This window comes from Copidosoma floridanum, unplaced genomic scaffold (assembly GCF_036245765.1).
Source record: "Copidosoma floridanum isolate Cflo_tuat_1 unplaced genomic scaffold, Cflo_Japanese_pri ptg000001l, whole genome shotgun sequence".
NCBI lineage: Eukaryota > Metazoa > Arthropoda > Insecta > Hymenoptera > Encyrtidae > Copidosoma > Copidosoma floridanum.
Genome location: NW_028321878.1, coordinates 17,847,432 through 17,867,384, shown reverse-complemented (window position 1 = coordinate 17,867,384; position 19,953 = coordinate 17,847,432). Strand labels below are relative to the sequence as shown.

The following is a 19,953-nucleotide window of genomic DNA, read 5'->3' as shown; positions in this document are numbered from 1 at the left end:
TGGATTTTCAACTGATATGTGCGTCGAGGGGAATTTTGCAGACTTTTTATTCGTCCACCTCGCGGTGATTGGTGTTGTTGGGGTGTTTCACGTTTTCTCGGTGCTGACGATTTGTTTTTTACTCCCACCGAAGAAAAAAAGACACGAAAAGTGGTTTCTCTGTCGTATTACGATAAATATGATTTTCTGGTCATTTTTCGCCATAAATAACTATTTGTTCAAATGACCAAGTCTTTCGTTGATCCCTACGATTCATGTTAACCTGTTCTTTTTTAATTCCTTGTAATAGTAAAACAGATAGTACTGCAACTTAAGAAGAACAAAAAATTCCTCCGAGCTAAATCTTTCTTGAAGGCAATTTTGAGTTAGCTCTTTTTTCGACCGTGCATCGATACATAATTGTCTCCAAAACTATCAGTTCAAATTTTAGCTGATATATATATATATATCTATACGATATACAGATCAGTACAAAAATCAATATTGAGAAGTAATTTTTTTGTTAGTTTTCTTATTAAGTACGCCAGATCAACGACTTATTAATACATTTTGTACAAGAACACTCGCGATAGAAGTATATTTAAACTTAAATCTTATTTTTAAGCTTCGCTGTACCATCGATAACCTTCTTAAAAACAGAGCGGGATTTTAATCTGGAAGCCACATTTTCTTATAAAATGAATTTTTCATGCTATTCCCATTCCCGAGTCTAAAATAAGTATATAATATAGGAAACATCATTTCAGAATAGTCATAAAAGCAAATTTTTCATGCTATTCCCATTCCCGAGTCTAAAATAAGTATATAATATAGAAAACATCATTTCAGAATAGTCATAAAAGCAAATATTTTTTTAACCCAAATTCCTTGTTGCTTATTTGTTAATGGATTCACTTGGAAAACTTGCAGGTTCGATTGGGCCATATCACTTGAATGATAAGATAAAGATTGAGACTTGAAACGTTAAACGCAGAAAACGCTATACTTACACAAAAATCTATTTTTTGAGCAAGCGTCTAAAAAAAAATGTCAATTATCGGTGTCTTATCAAAGAACGCTATATTGCCTAGAAAAAAACTCATTAAATCATCGATACACCTGTTTTGGGTTTGAAAAATCGTGCTCTACCATATTTTAATCGCATCTCTCGATCGGTGATAAAAATGTTCGAGCACGTTTTTCGCTGATAGCGTATATCTAGTACATTGCGTGAAATCTTTTTGAAAATTGTGCAACAAGTTTAGCATCCAATGTACACACAGTAGGATTTTTGTCAACCGTTTTCGAACGAAGCTCAGTACTTTTTGCAAACCTACCTATATAGATTCTTCAATTACGCAACAGAGTAGTTACTGATGTAATAATCAATTATAGTCGTGATAAAAAGTGACGAATGGATTTTAGTTCCTTGAATCTTAGTTCCGCTAATTTTCAGCGCCGAAAACATCGCAAGCCCCGGACACAGATCAACGATCACAGATAGCGTTATAGTCTTTGTCATTGGTTCACGCGACCGCGTTCTTTCCTCATTGGCCGAGACGCGGTGACCAAACGCGAACCTCGGAAGTTCACGTAACCGCATCCACGTACGCCCCCTCCCCCTCCCCGACTCCATATTGCATAATCTCCATCGACAAAATGCAGCGGAGTGACTGGCTCCCTCGTCTGCTGGACATTTTTTTTTTCCCCCGTCTATATACGGACGACTCGACCCGAGGATCGTGGAAACACGAGAAACAAAGTAGGAAAAAAAAAGACGCTGCAGCCGTAGAATATCTTGGGTTTGTTTGTTTTACGTTCTCTCTCCGCCTAATGTCCGCGTGGATCCGTAGTATAGGTATATATAGCCACACGTGCCAATATGTACACGATGTGTTGGCGGAAAGCAGAGCAGAAACGACTACGTGCGCGAGGCCAGAGGAATACAACTTTAAGAGGATTGCCAGCACCGAAGAGAGAAGAGCCGAAGCCGTGGAAATCCGAGGGGTGTCCCTTTCTTCTTCTTCTTCTTCTTCTTCTTCTGCTCATTATCATTGCTATTATTTCTACGATCGTTGTTATTATTATTGTGATTATCGACAGGCGCGTCTCCTCTGCTTTCTGAGCATAGGTATGAGACCGCAAGTGCAATGTGGGAGGACGAGTTCTCTTTTACTCGGTGTCGTTTAGCGACATTTAGCTCAGCGGATTAGTATCTTTTGTCTCCCCTTCGGTGAGTTACCCCCACACTCTCCCTGTCATATATTGAGCTTTGCTCGGTCATTTGTACTCACGATCTCGAATAACCTTTGCGCTTCTTACCAATGAATGTACAGGTGTAAGTCATTTGCTGAGATTAATGGGAAATACAAAAAGTTTTACCATCCCTGCAAAGCTCTGTGATTAAAAACAAAACTCACAACGGTATGGCCGGGGTTGAGGGGGTCGCGTTTTCCGGCACCCAGCTAACCCAAAGCTCTCTCGGGTCCCCGGAGAGCTTAACGAGCGCGAGGGTCTATTAGAAACGCGTTTAACAAATGCCCGGATTAGCCGAGCTTTGCCCACTGCCGAGGATCTTTGTCGCTTACTTACCTCGGCTCTTTCGTCCCCGGATCCGTCAAACCCTCTCAGGAGCGAGCTTTGAAAGTTGTGCCGTCGATACTACAGGTACCGAGCAACAAATGAGCGCGCGAACTAAATGATAGCTAAAAAGCATCAGTTTCAGGCCAACATCAATGATATCCAATCAATGTTTTTTGGGCTACAAAATATTTCTGGCCCCATCGAATTTCGTCGAGGTTTTTTGGGGTGGTTTTTATACAATACGGGTACTATCGTGTACAAAAATACGGGTGCACATGTACCCTAGGTCCACAAAATTTCAACTTTTTTTGATTATGTTTACAGTTTCATCGATATATTGTAGATCAATCGGTTTTTCTAACGCCATCGACTTTTACTCTATAGTTCCGACTGAGAGATCCTTGGATTTTCCTTTGTTTTCATGTACTATACATATTATTTGTGTACAGAAAAAAGTAGGTATTAAAAAAAAAAAAAAAAATACTTGGGTAAAAAAAGAACAATCGACGCAAACACGTCTCATCGCATTATCCAGCGCTTATCGTAAGAGAAAAAAAATAGTGCCGGAAGGGAAAGACGTATCGAAAAGCGTTACGAGCCAAGTAAAAAGCGCGAGCGAGCTGAAGAAAGACAGAGAGCCAGTGGAGACGACACAACGACTATGACGAAGAAGAAGAAGCATCAGCACATCAGCCGCACGTTCCGTATTATGATTTCAGCGCTTTGCTTTTAATTAAAATGCAAATCTATCCGGCGTCGGAGGAGCGAGCGAGAGAGATCGGGAGGTAAGACGGATTACGTCTAGGGGCGCCACGACAAACACCGGAATATGATTAATTCAGCCAACCCCATCTCTTTCTCTCCCCCCTTCCTATATCTACGCACACTGCGCACTTACGCATATGTGTGTGTGTGTGTACACGCGTGTACAAACTCCGAGTGTTACATCTCGTCACTGTGTCGTCACTCCCCCCCCTCCCTTCTATGCGCGTGACGCGTAAAACGTGCAATCTTGCGGAGGCAGTGTACCTATACATTTTTCTCATGTCCGTCAAGTCTCACGTGTGATACCTCAATGTACCGAGACCCAAGGATGACTTGTCGCGTGAGAAAACTGCGTTTTTTCATGTAAAATGGCTTGTTGCTTCTCCGATCGGAACAACGACTCGCCTTTTCCGTGTATTCAATACTCAAAAGATTTGCTTACAATTTTGAGTGAGTGTTTTTAAAGATAGCGTCTTTGTGCGGTTGAATTTTTCAGAAAAATCGTTCACAGCTGTGCCCTTTTCGAGAAAGAGTCCAAGAGGCAAGGCTGTAGGTTTTTTAGGAATATATACGTTAACACTGAAAGAAAAGAATAATAAAAATTGTAAAGAAATTCCAGCAAAAATTACCATTTCGCACAGTAAATCCGATGCAAGTTGGCAAAAAAGAAAAAATTATTATTTTTAATAGTGAAAATTTCTATGCGGGAAAGTAAAATTCATTAACCAATCCTTTTAAGGTTGACTGTTCCTGCTAAATAATTTTTATCATTCTACATATAATTTTTACTGTCTTAATCATAATTTTAACCATTAAAACAGTCATTTTTACTTTTAAAATTATAACTTTTTCCTTTTTTGTCAACTTACATCCGATTTACTGTGCGTGATGGCAGTTTTTGCTGGAATTTCTCTACAATTTTTACTACTATTTTCTCTCAGTGTACAAATCGATAATACCAAGGTACAAAAACCAAGTGTACCTTCATGAAAGTGTATACAACTGTTGAGTATTTCCACTTTTCATGAAACATCGTTCAGTGAAAAAGATAACACGTCTTTGATATAAAAAGCCTGGCGAAATAAACTTGATTCGCTGGTCCTTTTAATTACAAGTCTCTTTCCTCTTGCAAAGTCTCCTCTCTTTTAATTTCGATACTTGCGACGTCGCGCGCAACGAAGTATACTTTCTAAAATAAGCAAGTACAACCAAAGAGTGTATGTCGTATACGCGAAGCGAAGGAATGAATGAAAGGCCCCCTGGCTTTTGAATCTCGAGATAAATGGTCCTCTTTTTTTTTTGTGTTTGTTTTGTTTTTAATCAGCGACTTCAAAGTCAATCGAATCAAAGGGCTCGCGCGACTAAACGCCGAAAAAGTCTTAATCAAGCCTCCTGCCCCCTTCTCTTGTTTTTCCCATTTTTTTTCTCCTTCCGGGACACGCGTCCGTTTCCTTTTCGTCGACGAACGCTAATCAGCCCTTGGAGACGATGGCTCGCTCTTTGCGCGCCGTCGCGTATAATTTGATTTCCTCGCTGATCACTCGACGAATCGTTTTTATTAATTTTTCAAAAGCTCGTCAAAGAGATCAAGTATACACGTTTGACCTTTTTTTTTTCCAGATCCGGCGCCGCTTGGGACAACTGCCGGGCAGCTTACGAGGACATCGTCAAGCAGTTGGAAAGGTAAGTCTGTTTTTCTTTTTGTTGTTTTTCGTACATTTGCAAGTGTTTGAGGACGAGGAAATCTTCTCTCTTAATCTATTCTATACCGAGCTAGTTTTTTCATGAAATACACTACCCACACGGTGCGAGCACCACCCGATTCGTACTTTTGATTTAAGAGTGTATACGGTTCGACTTTTCGCTCCGCTGTGAGCACCCCCCCCCCCCCATGTACAGGGGGGGGTCGGCGCTCCGTCAACTTGGCCGGCACAGTCCGAGAAGGGCGGCCCAATACGTACGTGTATAGGTGCGCGGGAACAAAGGTTTACATCAGTGTCAGTCGCAACAAGTCCGCGCGTCCAACCCGCCGCCCATGAATATTCAGAGCCCCCGGTGTTGATGCCCGCTCGCCCGCACACCCCCCCTTTCGCGCGCACCTCGCCGTGTATAAATATCGGCCTCCGTCCGTCGAGGGAAGCCCGTGCGTGTACACGCATAGGTGACCAGTCAAAGGCACCCGAAATCACAATACGCGTTTGTCCGGCTGACGAGTGGAGCTCCGCGTGTACAGCGCAAATATCGGAGGGCGGTCAGAAGTCCGGTCATTGCTCGGCTGGGGGTGTGTGTACGTGATGCGCGCGTATATGGAGCTCGTGGATCGGAAGTAACGCTTTCAAATACTCACGCGCCCGTTTGTTGTTTTGCTCCTTTGTTTTTTTTCCTGTTTTTTTCCATACAAACGTCAAGCCTCCCCCCCACCCTACTTTTTTTTATTTCACGCACTCTCGATCGCTTGCTTTTAGGAGGGTTTGTCGGCTGAGCTGGAATTAATTTAGCGCTCGCACGGATCCAGAGAGAGGGACCCTCGCGCTAATGAGTTCAAAGGGGGCGGAGGCTGGCCCGTCGTTCGTTGCAATAAAGTGACTTGGATTGTTCGGAAATGAATTTCATTGCGCCAAAGGGTTTGCGAGCCTTTTGTTGTGTTTGCACGTATTACACATCGGGGTGTGCGTTTGATTTTGCGTTACGCGTCAATTGCCCTTTCACTCTCGCGGACACCCAAACTTTTTTCACCACCAACGCCCTTTCCACAACCGAGATGCAGATCATCACTTTTTGTTTTAATTGTGAGACAACTTCTTACACGAGAAATATTTAAAAGAAAAAAATGAAGGTGTACGTATGGATTGTTGAGCTATCGATGTATACAACTACATTTCCGGCTTATATTATTTGTTGCTGATGAAAAAACAAAAAAAATCCTCGCAAAAAGTGTGCTATCCATTTCTCAAAGAGCCAAAATCCATCAGTCCCGGGGTGATGCAGGGAAGCTCGGAGAAACGATAGACAGCCAGCAGACCATAGCAAGTCGCGCGTATACACAAGCCCGCGCACACGGGGGACACGCGCAAACAACAATTCGGAATGATTTAATCCCCGAATGATGGACGACCACGTCGCGACGATGATCTGCGTCGCGTGAAGTGACAAGTGGTTAGGATCAGTACACCGATTCCTCCGCACCCGCGCCCACTCGCACGTATTATATGTATATACACGCACCGAGAGAGACAGAGAGAGAGAGAGAGAGGGGTTGTTTGACGCGCGAGGCTCGCTGTTAGCCGAGAGGCTTTCTCCCGGGGCAAATCACGGGGAAGAGGGCATTAGCGCGTCGGGTCGCTCTACACCTCGGCGGTGCAACAGCGTGCAGGGTATGGGGCCTCTGCCGGCTGGAAACTTGACGCTGATGCCGATCGTTAATGCTGATTTATCGGGAGCCCCGACGACGACGCGACCGTGGGATGAGCCGAGTCACGTGTGTGTGTGTATATGCGTGTGATGTCTTTGTGGGGAGCTAGTTTTTGGATATTTCCGGAAACGGGAGACGTTTTTTGGGGGTGTCACTTACCCTGCCTGGAAATAAAAAAGAGTGAGTGGACCCTCGAAAGCAAAGACTGGATGTATTTTTCATGAAAGTTGCACATTATTTATGGAATTCACTTTGTATTACAATGCATGTCCACGTTTCTGACGATATACATTTTAAGCCACATAACACTGTAAATCCGAGTATGTTAAGGTACACGTTTGAAGTGTGCAGTTGAAATTTTGGTTTTTTATAAAATACATAGTAGTGTGGCGTAGATAATAATTTTAAGGACAACAAAAGCTTTGGTTCACCAAGTGGTTAACCAAGTTAGTGGTTAACCAGTTCCATTAAATTTGACACTTTTGAATGAGAAAAATCAATGTAGGAAAGCTGTGGAGAGAAAAAACTTGGCTATCGCAGATAAAACACTATTACAATTGTGTAAAATCAGTAACAAAAATATTTTACTCTCTACAGCCTTCGTATGTCAATCGTTGATGAAAAAAATTATTTTGTTTAATGCAATAGGTGAAATAGATCACGAGCATCAATTTGGTTGTTCTTGAAATGTTTATCAAGACTACTATAAAGCATTTTATAAAAACGGAAATTTCGATTACACGCTTTAAACGCATACTTTAATAAACTTTGATTTTACAGTGTACTACATACAAACATTATATATTCTTAAAAATACTTATAATTCAAATTTTTTTTTCCTCCAATCGCAAGCTCGAACGAGCTTTTCCTCGTGTTTTTGCCAGCCCGAGCTTTCAAGCGAAAGTACCCGTAATGTAACTCGCTAAGCAACTTTTGATGCTGGCGCATATCGTTTCTTGTTGACGAAAATGTAGTACACATGATATAGTCGACAAGAAATGCGAAGCAGCTCAGAGACGAGACGTATACAAATACACAGCGATCGGAGCACGAGGTGGTGCCGAGCTTTGATTAATTTCGCGACTCGGCGATATTATTAATCGCGCGTTCGCCTCGACACGACGGCCTTTTGCGCCTTTCTCCCGCAAAGCCCGATGATTTGTTTATGCTAATCCACCGTCGGCCCCGATGGTCTCCACCTTTCCCTCCGGCTCCCCCGGATTACGCCTCACCCCGCACAGTTATTTATGACGTTTCCCACTATCGGCTACGCCGGCTAATTAAATCCGTCCCCTGGTCCGACTTGTCTCCGACTGTCCGAGCAAAGATTGCGGGAGTCGAGTCAGGAATTAGGGTTTTTGGGGGTACATCACGTACGTACGCGCGTTGGAAAATCAAACCTTAAACTTGAATATTCTCCAGCGGAATTTCTTCAGTGTGGTCTCTCTTTGATCTTTCCTTGAGGTATACGGATCCTCGTGGTTTCTACATCTTTTTGAGCTAGCGTACAGTACTTGGTTGCTTTTTTTCTTTTTTTTTTTTTTTTTTTTTTTATAATAGCAATAGTTCATGTTACTCTTTTTCTCACATTACCACATTGTATGGTTACCCATTAAACCTCGTCTTGATCTACGATTACATGTAAATTAAGATTTCTTGTCGGTTACCTAAAATAAAACAAAAATTGCGACGAAAAAAAATCGTTTTGTTCAAAACTCTATTGTCTCTGTTGACGGCGAGGGTCTCTAAATGCTCGTACATCAGCTGTACCATTTGCTTAAATGAGCCTTGAAATATATTTGACACAGTACGTACAATCGGCATTCCGTTTATGGGTTTTGCAATACTTGGAGTGACGATGAAGCGGAAGTCGAACTGAGGGTGGAACCAAACTCCCGTTGCGAGAATAAGAGCCAAAATCGCGTGTCCGTCCCGCTAGAACGCACTACTCTCCCCGACAGGCGCGAGCTGTTGCAAATCAGCCCAACAAGCCCCTCCCCCCCTCCCAAGGAAAAGCAAGCAGGCGGTAAGTAATATTAATGACGGCTCGTTTTCCCTCGCAAAATTTTCGGATATCAATGCGCCTCTACACCACGCTCATACCGGCTTCCTTCCGTACGAGGATTCGCTCAGTCATTCTCGCATAATTCACGGGGCCACATTGTCGTCCTCGTCGTCGTCGCTTGTAAGGGTGACGAAGCTGGGAAACGGTCGGGGTTCATGTTTTTTGGATCACTCCCGAGAGTATCGACGTCAATGTATTTTTTTTTTTTTTTTTTTCATATCAGACTTCAGTGTCTCCTTCGTGTTCAACCGAAGGTATTTGAAATAAGATAATCTTATCATTCGGCGTCTTTATGCGTGGTGCTACAGTCATTAAATTTATGAATCATGTGCCACAAACAAAAGGAAAAAAAAAAACAATTTTTAGACTCAATTATCATCGCGTTAATGGTAGCTAACATCAGTACGTGCACCCACTCGCATAGTTTGAGGACAATGATGTTTGAAGCGTAACTAGTCGATGCCACCTGCTTTGTTATATCTAAACACCTTCCTGTTTTTTTTTCTCTGGAATCTAGTGAATATCCGGTGATTTACAGGGTAATTGGTGGCCTGATTTTTACTATTACGAAATTTAGACAAGTTTATCGATGACAAACAGATTGTTTGATACATTTTTAGGATTACAACAAGAGCCAATACAGCACTGAAAGGAAAAAGGGGATAGGGGTGGGAAGCACGAGGTGAGGATGATGATGATAAACAAGAGAGACGGAACGATAAGAGAGTCGCGTTGAAAGCCGACACGGGACGCGCCGTCGTTACGCTTTTCCAGCTTCTTATCTGATACGTGAATTCATTCCCCCCCTCCTGTTTCTTGCTCTCCTTGTTCCTCGTTTTTGCGTCCTTTTCTCTTTTCCGTCTTGGCACTCCCCACCTCTTCCCTCCTGTGTTCTTGTCTAAAGACGTCATTAATTATACGTCAGTGGCATGATATTTTATCGGAAAAGACATCTGCTTGGCTGGAAAATAATATTCATAAGACTTTTCTAAGGGACTGTTGAGTTGATGTTTAAGGTTGTCCTTGTCAGTCGAGGATTTTATGAAGCATGAGAAATGTAGAGCCCCTATTTTTATGCTATTGTAGAATTAATGCCCTGTGGGGCCTGGTTGGGGTCTGGTTGGATTTTCTTTTCTTATTTTGATTCGTTGGAACGGTTCGTTAAATTTGACGATAGTTTTTTTGGGTAGGACACAGTTTTTCGGTAACGCAAAACATCAGATGCATTTTTACACCACGACTTTATTGAGTTTTTATATTGAGTTTCGTGTGATCTTATCACTCCAAAATTGTGATATTAACATCTGGATGTTAATATTACTGTTGTATTAAATTAAATTTATATAATTGTTCAGATAAAATAAATGAAAACAGATTTGAAAAAAAAATCTGTTATCGTACATCACCAATAAATGATTCCACTACCAATTCAAAATTTTTGAAAGATTATACTGATAATCCATACAAATTTTTTCGTTCATAAAATCTATTGATGTTTTATGAAGTTTTTTGTTGCATAAAAAATGATTTCTTTTTTTTTCAATTCCGACGAAAATCATTAAAACTCTTTATAATTCGACAAAAACTAGTTCTCATATCTTCTCAATACTACCGCAAATTGTAATTTCCAAAGGTATTGTATTATAATTTGTTGTATTAGAATTTAACAGTTTAACTTTGGCTGTAGGACTTTTCGATTACAATATGCTCGTCGATAGGTAATAAAAAAGCTTTAATTCAACACGTAGTCCTTACTAAAGCAGGTGACTACGCATTAGGGTTTTTTTTCAAAAGAAAATACACTTAATTGAATTTTAATGTAGTTTTTCATCCTTGTTTTTCGTAAAACTGTTTTCTTTCTGCACGTGCAACGATTGAGTGATACCTGCTTACTCTTAATAGGGACCTATTTTCGCAATAACCAATGTCCATTGCCATTAATTTTTAAACAAAAACGTATTTCGTTTATTTTTTGTAGTTGCGCACTTGCTTTGCTCAGATTTTTTTCTCCTCCGTGTAGGCGTGACACTCATTATAGATATCGATTATCATTATCATATTTTCTCCTTGAGAATTCAGTTGTCCAATGACTGCTTGTTTCACTGTCGTCATTATTTTATAGTAATCGTATCCAAGATAAGGGAATACGTGGATGTTTGGTATAGTACTAAGCGCCTATGATATCGGCTCTCAGTGCACACTTGATAGGAGATCGTTGGCGTGCTTCGCTCGAATTGGAAAAATATCGCGTGATCAAATTTTACGTAGGTAATTACACAACGTGCGAGCAAAGTACTCTAGGAAAAATTTGAGTTATTTATAATTAAGAAGAAAATACGAATCAATATGTCGTCAATTACGATAGTTTTGGTAATATTAGCGGTGATGAGTGCTGCCGATGCTGCCAAGCTTTCTGCAAGTATTGAAGTGGAGAAATCGAAAAATTTAAGCAATGCACAGTTGGAGCTAGCGGTGAGTTGAAAATATTCGTTATTTTTTACCTATTATCCAATGCAATATTTGGGATGAATTTTCACATGTCATTTTTTTTTTTAAATTTTTTGTAAAGGCACCACCAGTTACAACGAAATCTTACGATTTTAGTAACGAAATCCGTCAGTTCTTGGTAAAATTTTATTATCTAGTACTTTATAAAGAGTACATGGAGAATTTCGTTCTTCTAAACAATGGGTCCAACGATGCTGAACTTGGTAAGATCTTCTTTAAAAAGTGTATATTTTATTAGGATGATATCTAAATATAAAAATGAAATCCTGACTTTGATATAAATAAGGCAACAGTATGCCCATTTAACAGGATGAAATGTACTAACATTCAAATTGTGATTGAACTTACCTAGCAAAATATGTTTCGCTTACTTGAAGCACTTTTTTTTTGGCTTTGGACGTTTGTGGAGTACTTGGCACAAGAAATAGGTATAACTATTGTATTCTATAAGGAACATTTCGCGTCCTCGGACAAAATTTTCAACCATCGTGACGAATCACGAATAAGACATTTGCTTTAGAAATTTTTAAAATATTGTTTACTGTTTTTAAGTTTCCGAGTTACCGATTCAATAATCATTTAGATCTAAATATCGCTACATTTTTATAAGCAAGTATCTTAAGCTTTTCAAGGGTGACTGAGTTAGACCAAATTACTAATTAAATAATTAAACAAAGCATATTTCCCTTCGTTGGTAACGTTGGTTGGTATTTAAACACGGCCCCTAACGTAATATACCATTTAGACGAAGTGGATTTTAAAAATTTGTTAGTATCCAGCTGTTAAAGTGGTTTAAACTAATTTTAGAAAAGTGAAGCCATTAGCTTACAAAAATACTTTTTAATTAATGTCTTCATTATTCTCATTAAGAAAAATAAGCTAAAGAAAAAATATGCTCGTCACATATTTAATTATTTCTCATAATTATTTGCCTTTTTTATAGTATTCTTCGATGACTAACGATACCATTAACAACATTTTTTATGTCGAGATGCTGGAAAAGTAGGTCAGTTAAAAATGAGTGAAATGGTGTTTTTAGCACAACAAATACCATTCTAAAAAATGGATATTCTACATAGTTATCGATAACCAAATGAAAAGAATGTTATTGTTTGTCAGTGAGTCGATGGGTCTTTCGAAAAACTGTTCATTATCATTATTAGATAAAGTTTAAAAATTTCGAAAACAACAAATTCTGTTATCAAGTTTAAAAATAGATACCAGCTCAAGTGTCTAAACTTTTACCGGCCAATCTCTAAGTTTTTTTAAATAGATTATTCTGAAGAAGAAGCTTGCTTGGGGCTCTTCAGTCTTTTGAAAAATGTAAAAAACCATTGTTTCATTTGAAAAAATTGTGTGAATAACATTTAAACAAATTTTCTTTCATAACGGCTTGTGAGAAATTTTTTTGAGCAAATTTTTTCGCATTAAGTAGGTTGCAATCCTACACGAGTTACACCTACCTTTTACGTTGACAAGTACTAAAAAATATCGAATTGTATTGCCAGTCGGTGGTCATTTAAGGTAGTACTGTCGTATAATGATTGACCTACAAGATTTCGATAAAATTAAATACATGAGATTGTAAGTACCCAAAAATGATCTAGTTAAATTTTTGTGGACCTAGAGTGTGTAGGAAGAAAATCATGGGCATTTTACTAATTTTCAGTTTAACACATAATCTAATAGAAGAAGGTGATTTATTTCGTACTTCTAAACATTGACCAACAAGACATTTATAAAAGTCTACAAAGAAGATGCTAAAAACGTAAACTACATTTTAGTCACTTCATAATATTCATTAGGTGCCTGTGAGATCTTATTAGCGATTAAGGTGGCTCCTCACTAAATCAAAACACTGGAGTATTAAATGATATTTTAAAGAATGATTCTTGAAGGTGCAAGGAGTCTTTTCCCAAAATTTTAGACCTCGTCACCACCAAAATTGTTGAAAAAAACTAACTGGAAAATAGACTCTATAACATAGCCTCTTATGGAGGGTCGTCAAATTGGTGGCGCAGGTTGTATGATATCTCAGCAAAGATACTGTAGTTCTTAATAGAAAACTATGTAGCAGATAGAAGAAATCAGAATCTTTCCAACGACATTCAGGTACTTGGACATTACCATGGGTTTTATAGGATATTTTGTGAAAATAGTAGATAACTATGCAAGTCACGGAACAGATGAAAAGTGGGGGGCGTCTGCTACACCGAAGAGCGGTAGCCCGCGTAGTTTGAATTGGTCAGAAAGTTGTACGTAAAATGAATAGGAGTTGTGGGAAATCATAACTATAATAAAAATAAATGAGACGCTGAACTAAGAAAATAATTTAATGCGGGGCTGACTTATGTACTTTTTTGACTAATAGATAAAATTAATAGAATATATCACGATAAAGTTAGGACACGGTTGTATTTACTCGTCACTAATAAATAACTTGTAGATTTTTTCTAAAGTTTTTTTGTCTTTGGTCACCCGTGGCTTATTATTAGGTACTTATCGTCAGCTTATTATTATTTACATACAAGGGTTATGTTGTCAGATTTGTATATATACGTCTGCTCGAGTCACTGTATTGTACGATATAGGTCAACGGTGTAGATGTGACTAAACTTTTTTTGAAGGGACTATAGGTACCTATCCATTTTTAGTCAAGAACCTCCACAGCCAATGAAAAGCTGTGTTGCAGTATGCTTACTCTTCTTGTGGGATTTATAGTGAGGAGCCACCTTAAATGAATAAAATTAATAGGTTCAGCACGGGTATTACATGTATACACACAATGAATACAGATACACAAACACATTGCCATCAAGATTAAGTTCTCAGTTGATTAGTGCGGTATCGACAGTACTACCTTAAAGCTCGACATTCAACGCATATCGCATAGCCAGCCAATTAACGTGACGTTGAGAAAACTCTAATGTTAAATATTATTTTGTTTATTTAATACTTGAACTACTTAGTTGCAGAGAACCTGGTAAAGCAGAATGACTCTCCACAGTATCATGTCGAAGTAAAGCCCGAGAAATTGGTGACTTCTTATAAAAATCTCGATACTTCTGACACCCAAGTTGCAAATGTCTGTTGGTCGGATGAAAGAAAGTTAGTAAAAGAAATTAAAACCGATATGCAGATGGCACAAGATAAATATCCGTGCACGAGAAAGGATATGTGGATCGACTTCGAGGCCATCGGTTTTGACCATATCATTGCACCCAAACGCCGAAATATCTATCAGTGCCAAGGGCAATGTAGTCGGCGAGATCACCTACTTGATCAGAGCACATTAACGAATCATATAGAACCAGCAGTAAGTATCGGTCGATCTAAAACAGATTTCATAAGTTAATTTTAAAGTAGTATGAAACTTTGGGCTCAAATCATGTAGCTCATTGATTTTTTATCTTTATATTATGACGTAAGAAAAGAAAATGAAACGCAAGATTCAGATATTTACTAGAATACTGACTGAATAACTTGCTTAGGTCATTCAAAGTATGTAGTCTCTGATGAAACTTGATTGGCATTTTATTTTTAAAGACTAAATGGCTGAAATTATTTATTTTTTTAGATTGTAATTGGAAATCATACAAGAGCGCCGTGCTGTGTTCCTGTGCGTATGTCAAACTTGAGAATTCTTTATTTCAATAAAGACCAAAATATCTTACTCAAAAATTTAACAGACATTATAGTGGAGGAATGTGGCTGTCGTTAAAGAAAAAATCTCCAAATTTCTCTCAGCACACTACAAATAGTTTGATAAATAATTCGTCAGGATGGTTTCTGAAGCTGAAAATTAAATCACGCGGTAGGGAAAGATAATGATCCCGCGTGTCGCGTGATATTTAATTTGTAGACAAAAAATTACTGTATTACATATACATAAAAAAAAAAAAGATCAATTTGATGTTATTTTTTATAATTAAATCATTTTCGGAATGGCCCAGCAGAAATACAACTTCAAGTTGCGTGAGGCTGAAAACAAACCAGTTTCATCTCAATAATTTCACTTGAAGTTTCACTTCGGTCAGGATTCCTTCGAGTCCCATTTTCCCGTCCATCCAAGCATACGAAAATCCTACGTTGGCGTAGTTTTCACAAAAAGTGTAACAGACACAATACTCCAGAATCGTAAATTTAAAGTGACAAGTGGTTGGCCTTTATTTATCAAACCATTCATCTCTGCGTGTACAAACCCACTCCAGCTGGATTGGAGTAAAATTCTGCCTAGCAAGGAATAAAGCGTGCGATACTCTTTAAACTTTCGAGTGCCGATCGATCTGCACACGCGTGGCTTCGAAAGGTCGCTCAAGTGCCACTTTCGACACGTATCCAAACGCTCTTGTCCTTTTTTCTTCCCCGTGGGGATGCCAACTCCCTTTCTTTCACTTTCGAGAGACTCCCTTGTCTTCCATCGTTTGTTTTCTTTCTTTACGATCCCACTCGAGTGTCGAGTCAATTTTTTATTTTTTTCCACCATACAATCCACGGAGAGTCACATTTTTGCAGCGACAATGACATTCGCCAGCCTCGCGAGCTTTCGTCGTAAATTACGATGGCCATCTAATTCCACTCGTGCAAGTGCTCAGCGATCGAAACACTTGATACAAGCTCGCAGCAGAAGCCGGCCGGGGTTGTATCAGAAGCGACGCTAATTGCGCGCAAACGAACTGTCGACGCTGTCACGCTCCGTGGCATTAAATTCCCCTCCCGCTGTTAGGTCTTCCGCGGCAGCGCCCCGCGATACATCGGAGAGTCCATTGCACGCGGTGTATATCCAGTGAATACGTCCCGCGGACTCTGGTGATTGATGCGAATCAGCTGTGCTCCCCCGTCCTCCCTTACGATACGTACTCTGCGAGCCATTTGCTTGATTGACTTGTACGCGTATCTTAATAGAATTTGGTACTTTTTAGTGATTTGTCTGATAAATTATTCATCGTATCTTACGCGCTGATCTGCAATTGGTTGGGGTCACAGGTAACTCAGTCGTTTCTGGAGTATTTTTATCGTGGACTATCATATATTATTATACGATAGAAAGACAGATATAGAATCTCATCAAAAACTTTTTGTCAGTACATTTATCCTTGTAACAGTGCTTTTTGCATTGTCATTGCCATCCCAAACTTGTTATTAATTGTTGAACAGTTTACTGCAAGTGTTAGCTTTAACTATGATAAAACGATGGTGTGTACAAAAATTATGAGGCTATATTTCGTTTAATGAATATGTATCACAAAATCTTTACTATTAGGCCACTGCGTAGTTCTGCTCGTAAATATAAATCAACAAAAATCGAAATTTTCATCTTCTCATAAAAGCCTTACTGACAGCTGTACTTAATTTGTTTTTCATCAAAAATTCTTTTATTTATTCTTCAAAATGAAATAAGATCAAATCGTTTGAATACGTACCCATGTCGTAAAAATAACTAAACTTTACTTACGAAACGTTTTTTCCAAATGACCTTTTTTTTATTTTTATGAATGGAAAAATATTTTTTGCAACAAGTGTGAGGAATTTTTCTCTGGAAACAGTTGTAAAACTTTTACTACCGACTAGCTCTGGGTAGGAAAATAAGTTCACGCTGACCGTGAGGTTTTAATGAGTTTCAACTATTTCTCAACTTTTCAAACTTATTTCTTATTTTTCTTAACAAATCTGTATTTTAAATTGGTTAATACCAACTTTTATGATTTATTGCATTTTATTGCACTGAAACTGTTCGTTTTCAATCAAATACTAAACAGCAACATACATTTTCACATACATCAATTTCTTCACGCATCGAGCTCACGATATTCCATCAAGAAACTATCTTTTTTAAGATTGGATTCACAATGAAATAAATCATAATAAATCAAACGTACAGTTTTATTTCTAAATTACTTGACAAGATGGCTCTTGTGGAGCAATCTCTTGTAATTATTTTTAGTAAACTTATACATTCCAACACTTTTTCTTCTCTCCTTGTACCTGATACATATCTAGATTTATCTGAATTTGTAACAAGTCAAGGCTTACTAGGTTTCATGCAAATGAAAACGATACCTCTAATAGACTCAGAATCACGTCAAAATACATGCAACCCCAAAGAAATAAAATTCTAAATTTCGTGGAATTCTCTGATTGGTCGTAACAAAAAGTGTAGTGGTTGCGATACACGTCATCGCTACGAGTCAATCAAGTACCATCAACATGTCAACATAATTTACAAATACAGTATCCTCCAATATCCATTTTGTCCAACGTAATGGTGTGCATGTGGCAACTAATTTCACGTGACTTTCGCGTGTATCAGCGAAACAAACAGGCCCTGCACCGTCTCTTTAATACTGTTTTTTTTTGCGCTGCAAACAGCCAGCCACTTGACCCTCTTAATTAAATCTTCAAGAGTGGCTTGCATTCTGTCGCGCCTTATTAAAAAAAAAAAAAATAAATAAGCCCAGCGTGTAATTTTTACCAACCACACCTGCTCCCGTCACGCCTCAACATTTTTCTTTTCAATTTTTGCCCGAGAAGAGGATCATCGAAAAGGTGGATTGCAAAAGATATACAGCTATCGCGTGCCAACCCCACGGACATGCGTGCGCATATCAAGACACGAAACTCGGAGAGTGGGAGGCCCTTATAATGTCGCGATACACCTCGACATTCGAATTTCTCGGCTACTTCCACGAATCCATTATAGTCCTTGGCTAAATTCTTTTTCCACATATATGTAAGCTACGCATTCGCAGGAGGCCTGCAGGCGATGGAAGGAGCGGGACCTTTGTCCCTTTTTTTTCAGTCTGGAGGTTTAGATTTTTCATATAGTTTGACCCTCTCGAGGAGAAGATTGAAGACCATCGGAGGGGCAAACTCCTTCTAACGATGCGGTCTTCGATTAGGGCTGCGTTTTACAGCAAAGTGAGCGCGATGATCTTCTCATAATTGACTCCTCCGAGCGGCCGGTCGCAATTTTGGAAGATACCTTTTTATGGGGGAAGGAAGAGGGCTTAGTGGTTGTTAATAGGTGCGAATCAGTTTCTATTGGCTGATCGATTTACTAATCATAGATTTTTTAGGATATCCCAAGTTTATGTGACAGAGGTGAAATTATCACGTTGGAAAATTTACTTTTATTCTGGTTAAAGTGGTCATGAAGCATCGTGAGACCAGGGCAAAGATCAGATGTATTGAAAACATGTTTCTTATTTTCTGTCATTAAAAGATTTCGTGTCTAAAGTATTCAGAGCCTAAATAGAGACTGCGGACTACAAAAACAAGATTTATAGCAAAATTTAGCTTGGAAGACCATGAATGTGCAACACACATACTGGCACGTGTTTTAGTGAGAAAATTTGGTATCATGAAATCGATCAGTAAAAAAATTACGGGTCAATAGATTAACTTACTAATTTTTTTTACTTGAAAATCAATCTATGAATGTAAAGATCAATGAAAACGCTAAGGATTAAGGTATGCATTACATAAGAGTTGGCCGGGCCATACGATTGTTGATTCAATGACAATCTTTAGGAGCTGCTGAAGTTTGGGTTGGCAGATGTATCATTAAAATTATTGTAATTAAATTTTTTGTGTATGAAATGCTTATATCATCAATGTAGAATTAAAAAAAAAAAATAAAAAAAAAAAAATAAAAAACTAATCAATTGATTTATTCAATTCACTACAAATGTACGTGAGTAAATATTAAATAAAATGAGTTTCCCGAGGAAAGTGAATATATTTGTCGGTGTAAAAATTGTAAATTTTTTTGCATCACTTCGTAGCAAAGTTTATTTTTTACTTCTAATACTTTTGAAGACTATTTAATTATTTTTTGGACGTACCGACCACGCGGTTATCACCACTCCCGCAACGATCAAAGAACAATCAAAATAAAATCACAACAACAAGGTCACCGCCGAAGTGGAAAGACGAGGCACGTGGAAGGGAAAAAACGGCGGGTCGACGAGTCGTGGCATCGGCGAATTATATGCACGGCCCTTTTCCGCCAACGCGGCGCTTCGTCGCGCACACTATATTATTGTTGGATTATTAGAGAAACGTCAAGTTCCGAAGGAGTATAACGAGGGGGTTTAAGTTGGTCGCAAGACGAGGTTGTCGCGATGCGCTGTTTACTCCGTCGTCGTCGATGTCGTGACGCTCGGACGCTTGGCTCGAGGAAGCCGATGATTAATTAAAAACATAATTAGTCCACCGCTCGGCCCCCTCTCCTTTTTTTTTCTCTTTGCTTGTAGTATTCTTGAAAACATAGCGTCGTAGATGTCATTTTGTTTTCCTCCCGCGTCTCATAAACGTCTCCAATATCGATTCGTCAAGAGCACATGTTTTCCTTTGCGCCACTGCAACAATTTTCGAGAAAATGGCCTCACGTGTGACGACCCGGTCTCCTAATTATCCTAAAAATACATACCGCAAACGAAGGGCGTATCCCACCCAAGACGAAGGAGAGTCACTTGAAAATTTTCTCGGCTCCTTTTTCTTCCTCCTCGGGGGGAGGGGGGGGTGGCTATAGCCACACGGCGAGTGAAACCAATCAATCAATCAATCAATATGTCTGCCCGTGGCAGTGGACGGGAGAAAGAGAGAGTGCTTGGGACTAATGTAGCGTAAAATTGTCATC

General features: G+C 39.1%; 2 protein-coding genes across 3 annotated transcripts in view; both read left to right on the top strand.

The window, feature by feature from the left end:
- dac (dachshund family transcription factor) overlaps positions 1-19,953 on the top strand; it is a 392,393-nt gene that overhangs the window by 180,155 nt on the left and 192,285 nt on the right. For both annotated transcript variants that reach the window (XM_089591784.1, XM_089591754.1), the window contains one exon: positions 4,948-5,010. In XM_089591784.1, the coding sequence (XP_089447910.1) occupies positions 4,948-5,010 (63 nt within the window). The remainder of the gene's footprint in view (positions 1-4,947; positions 5,011-19,953) is intronic.
- Positions 11,425-15,056, top strand: LOC149376061 (bone morphogenetic protein 2-like). The gene is made up of 3 exons (XM_089591833.1): positions 11,425-11,515; positions 14,282-14,628; positions 14,890-15,056. Exons 1-3 carry the CDS (start codon positions 11,467-11,469, stop codon positions 15,031-15,033), a joined length of 540 nt encoding a protein of 179 aa, XP_089447959.1. The 5' UTR covers positions 11,425-11,466; the 3' UTR covers positions 15,034-15,056.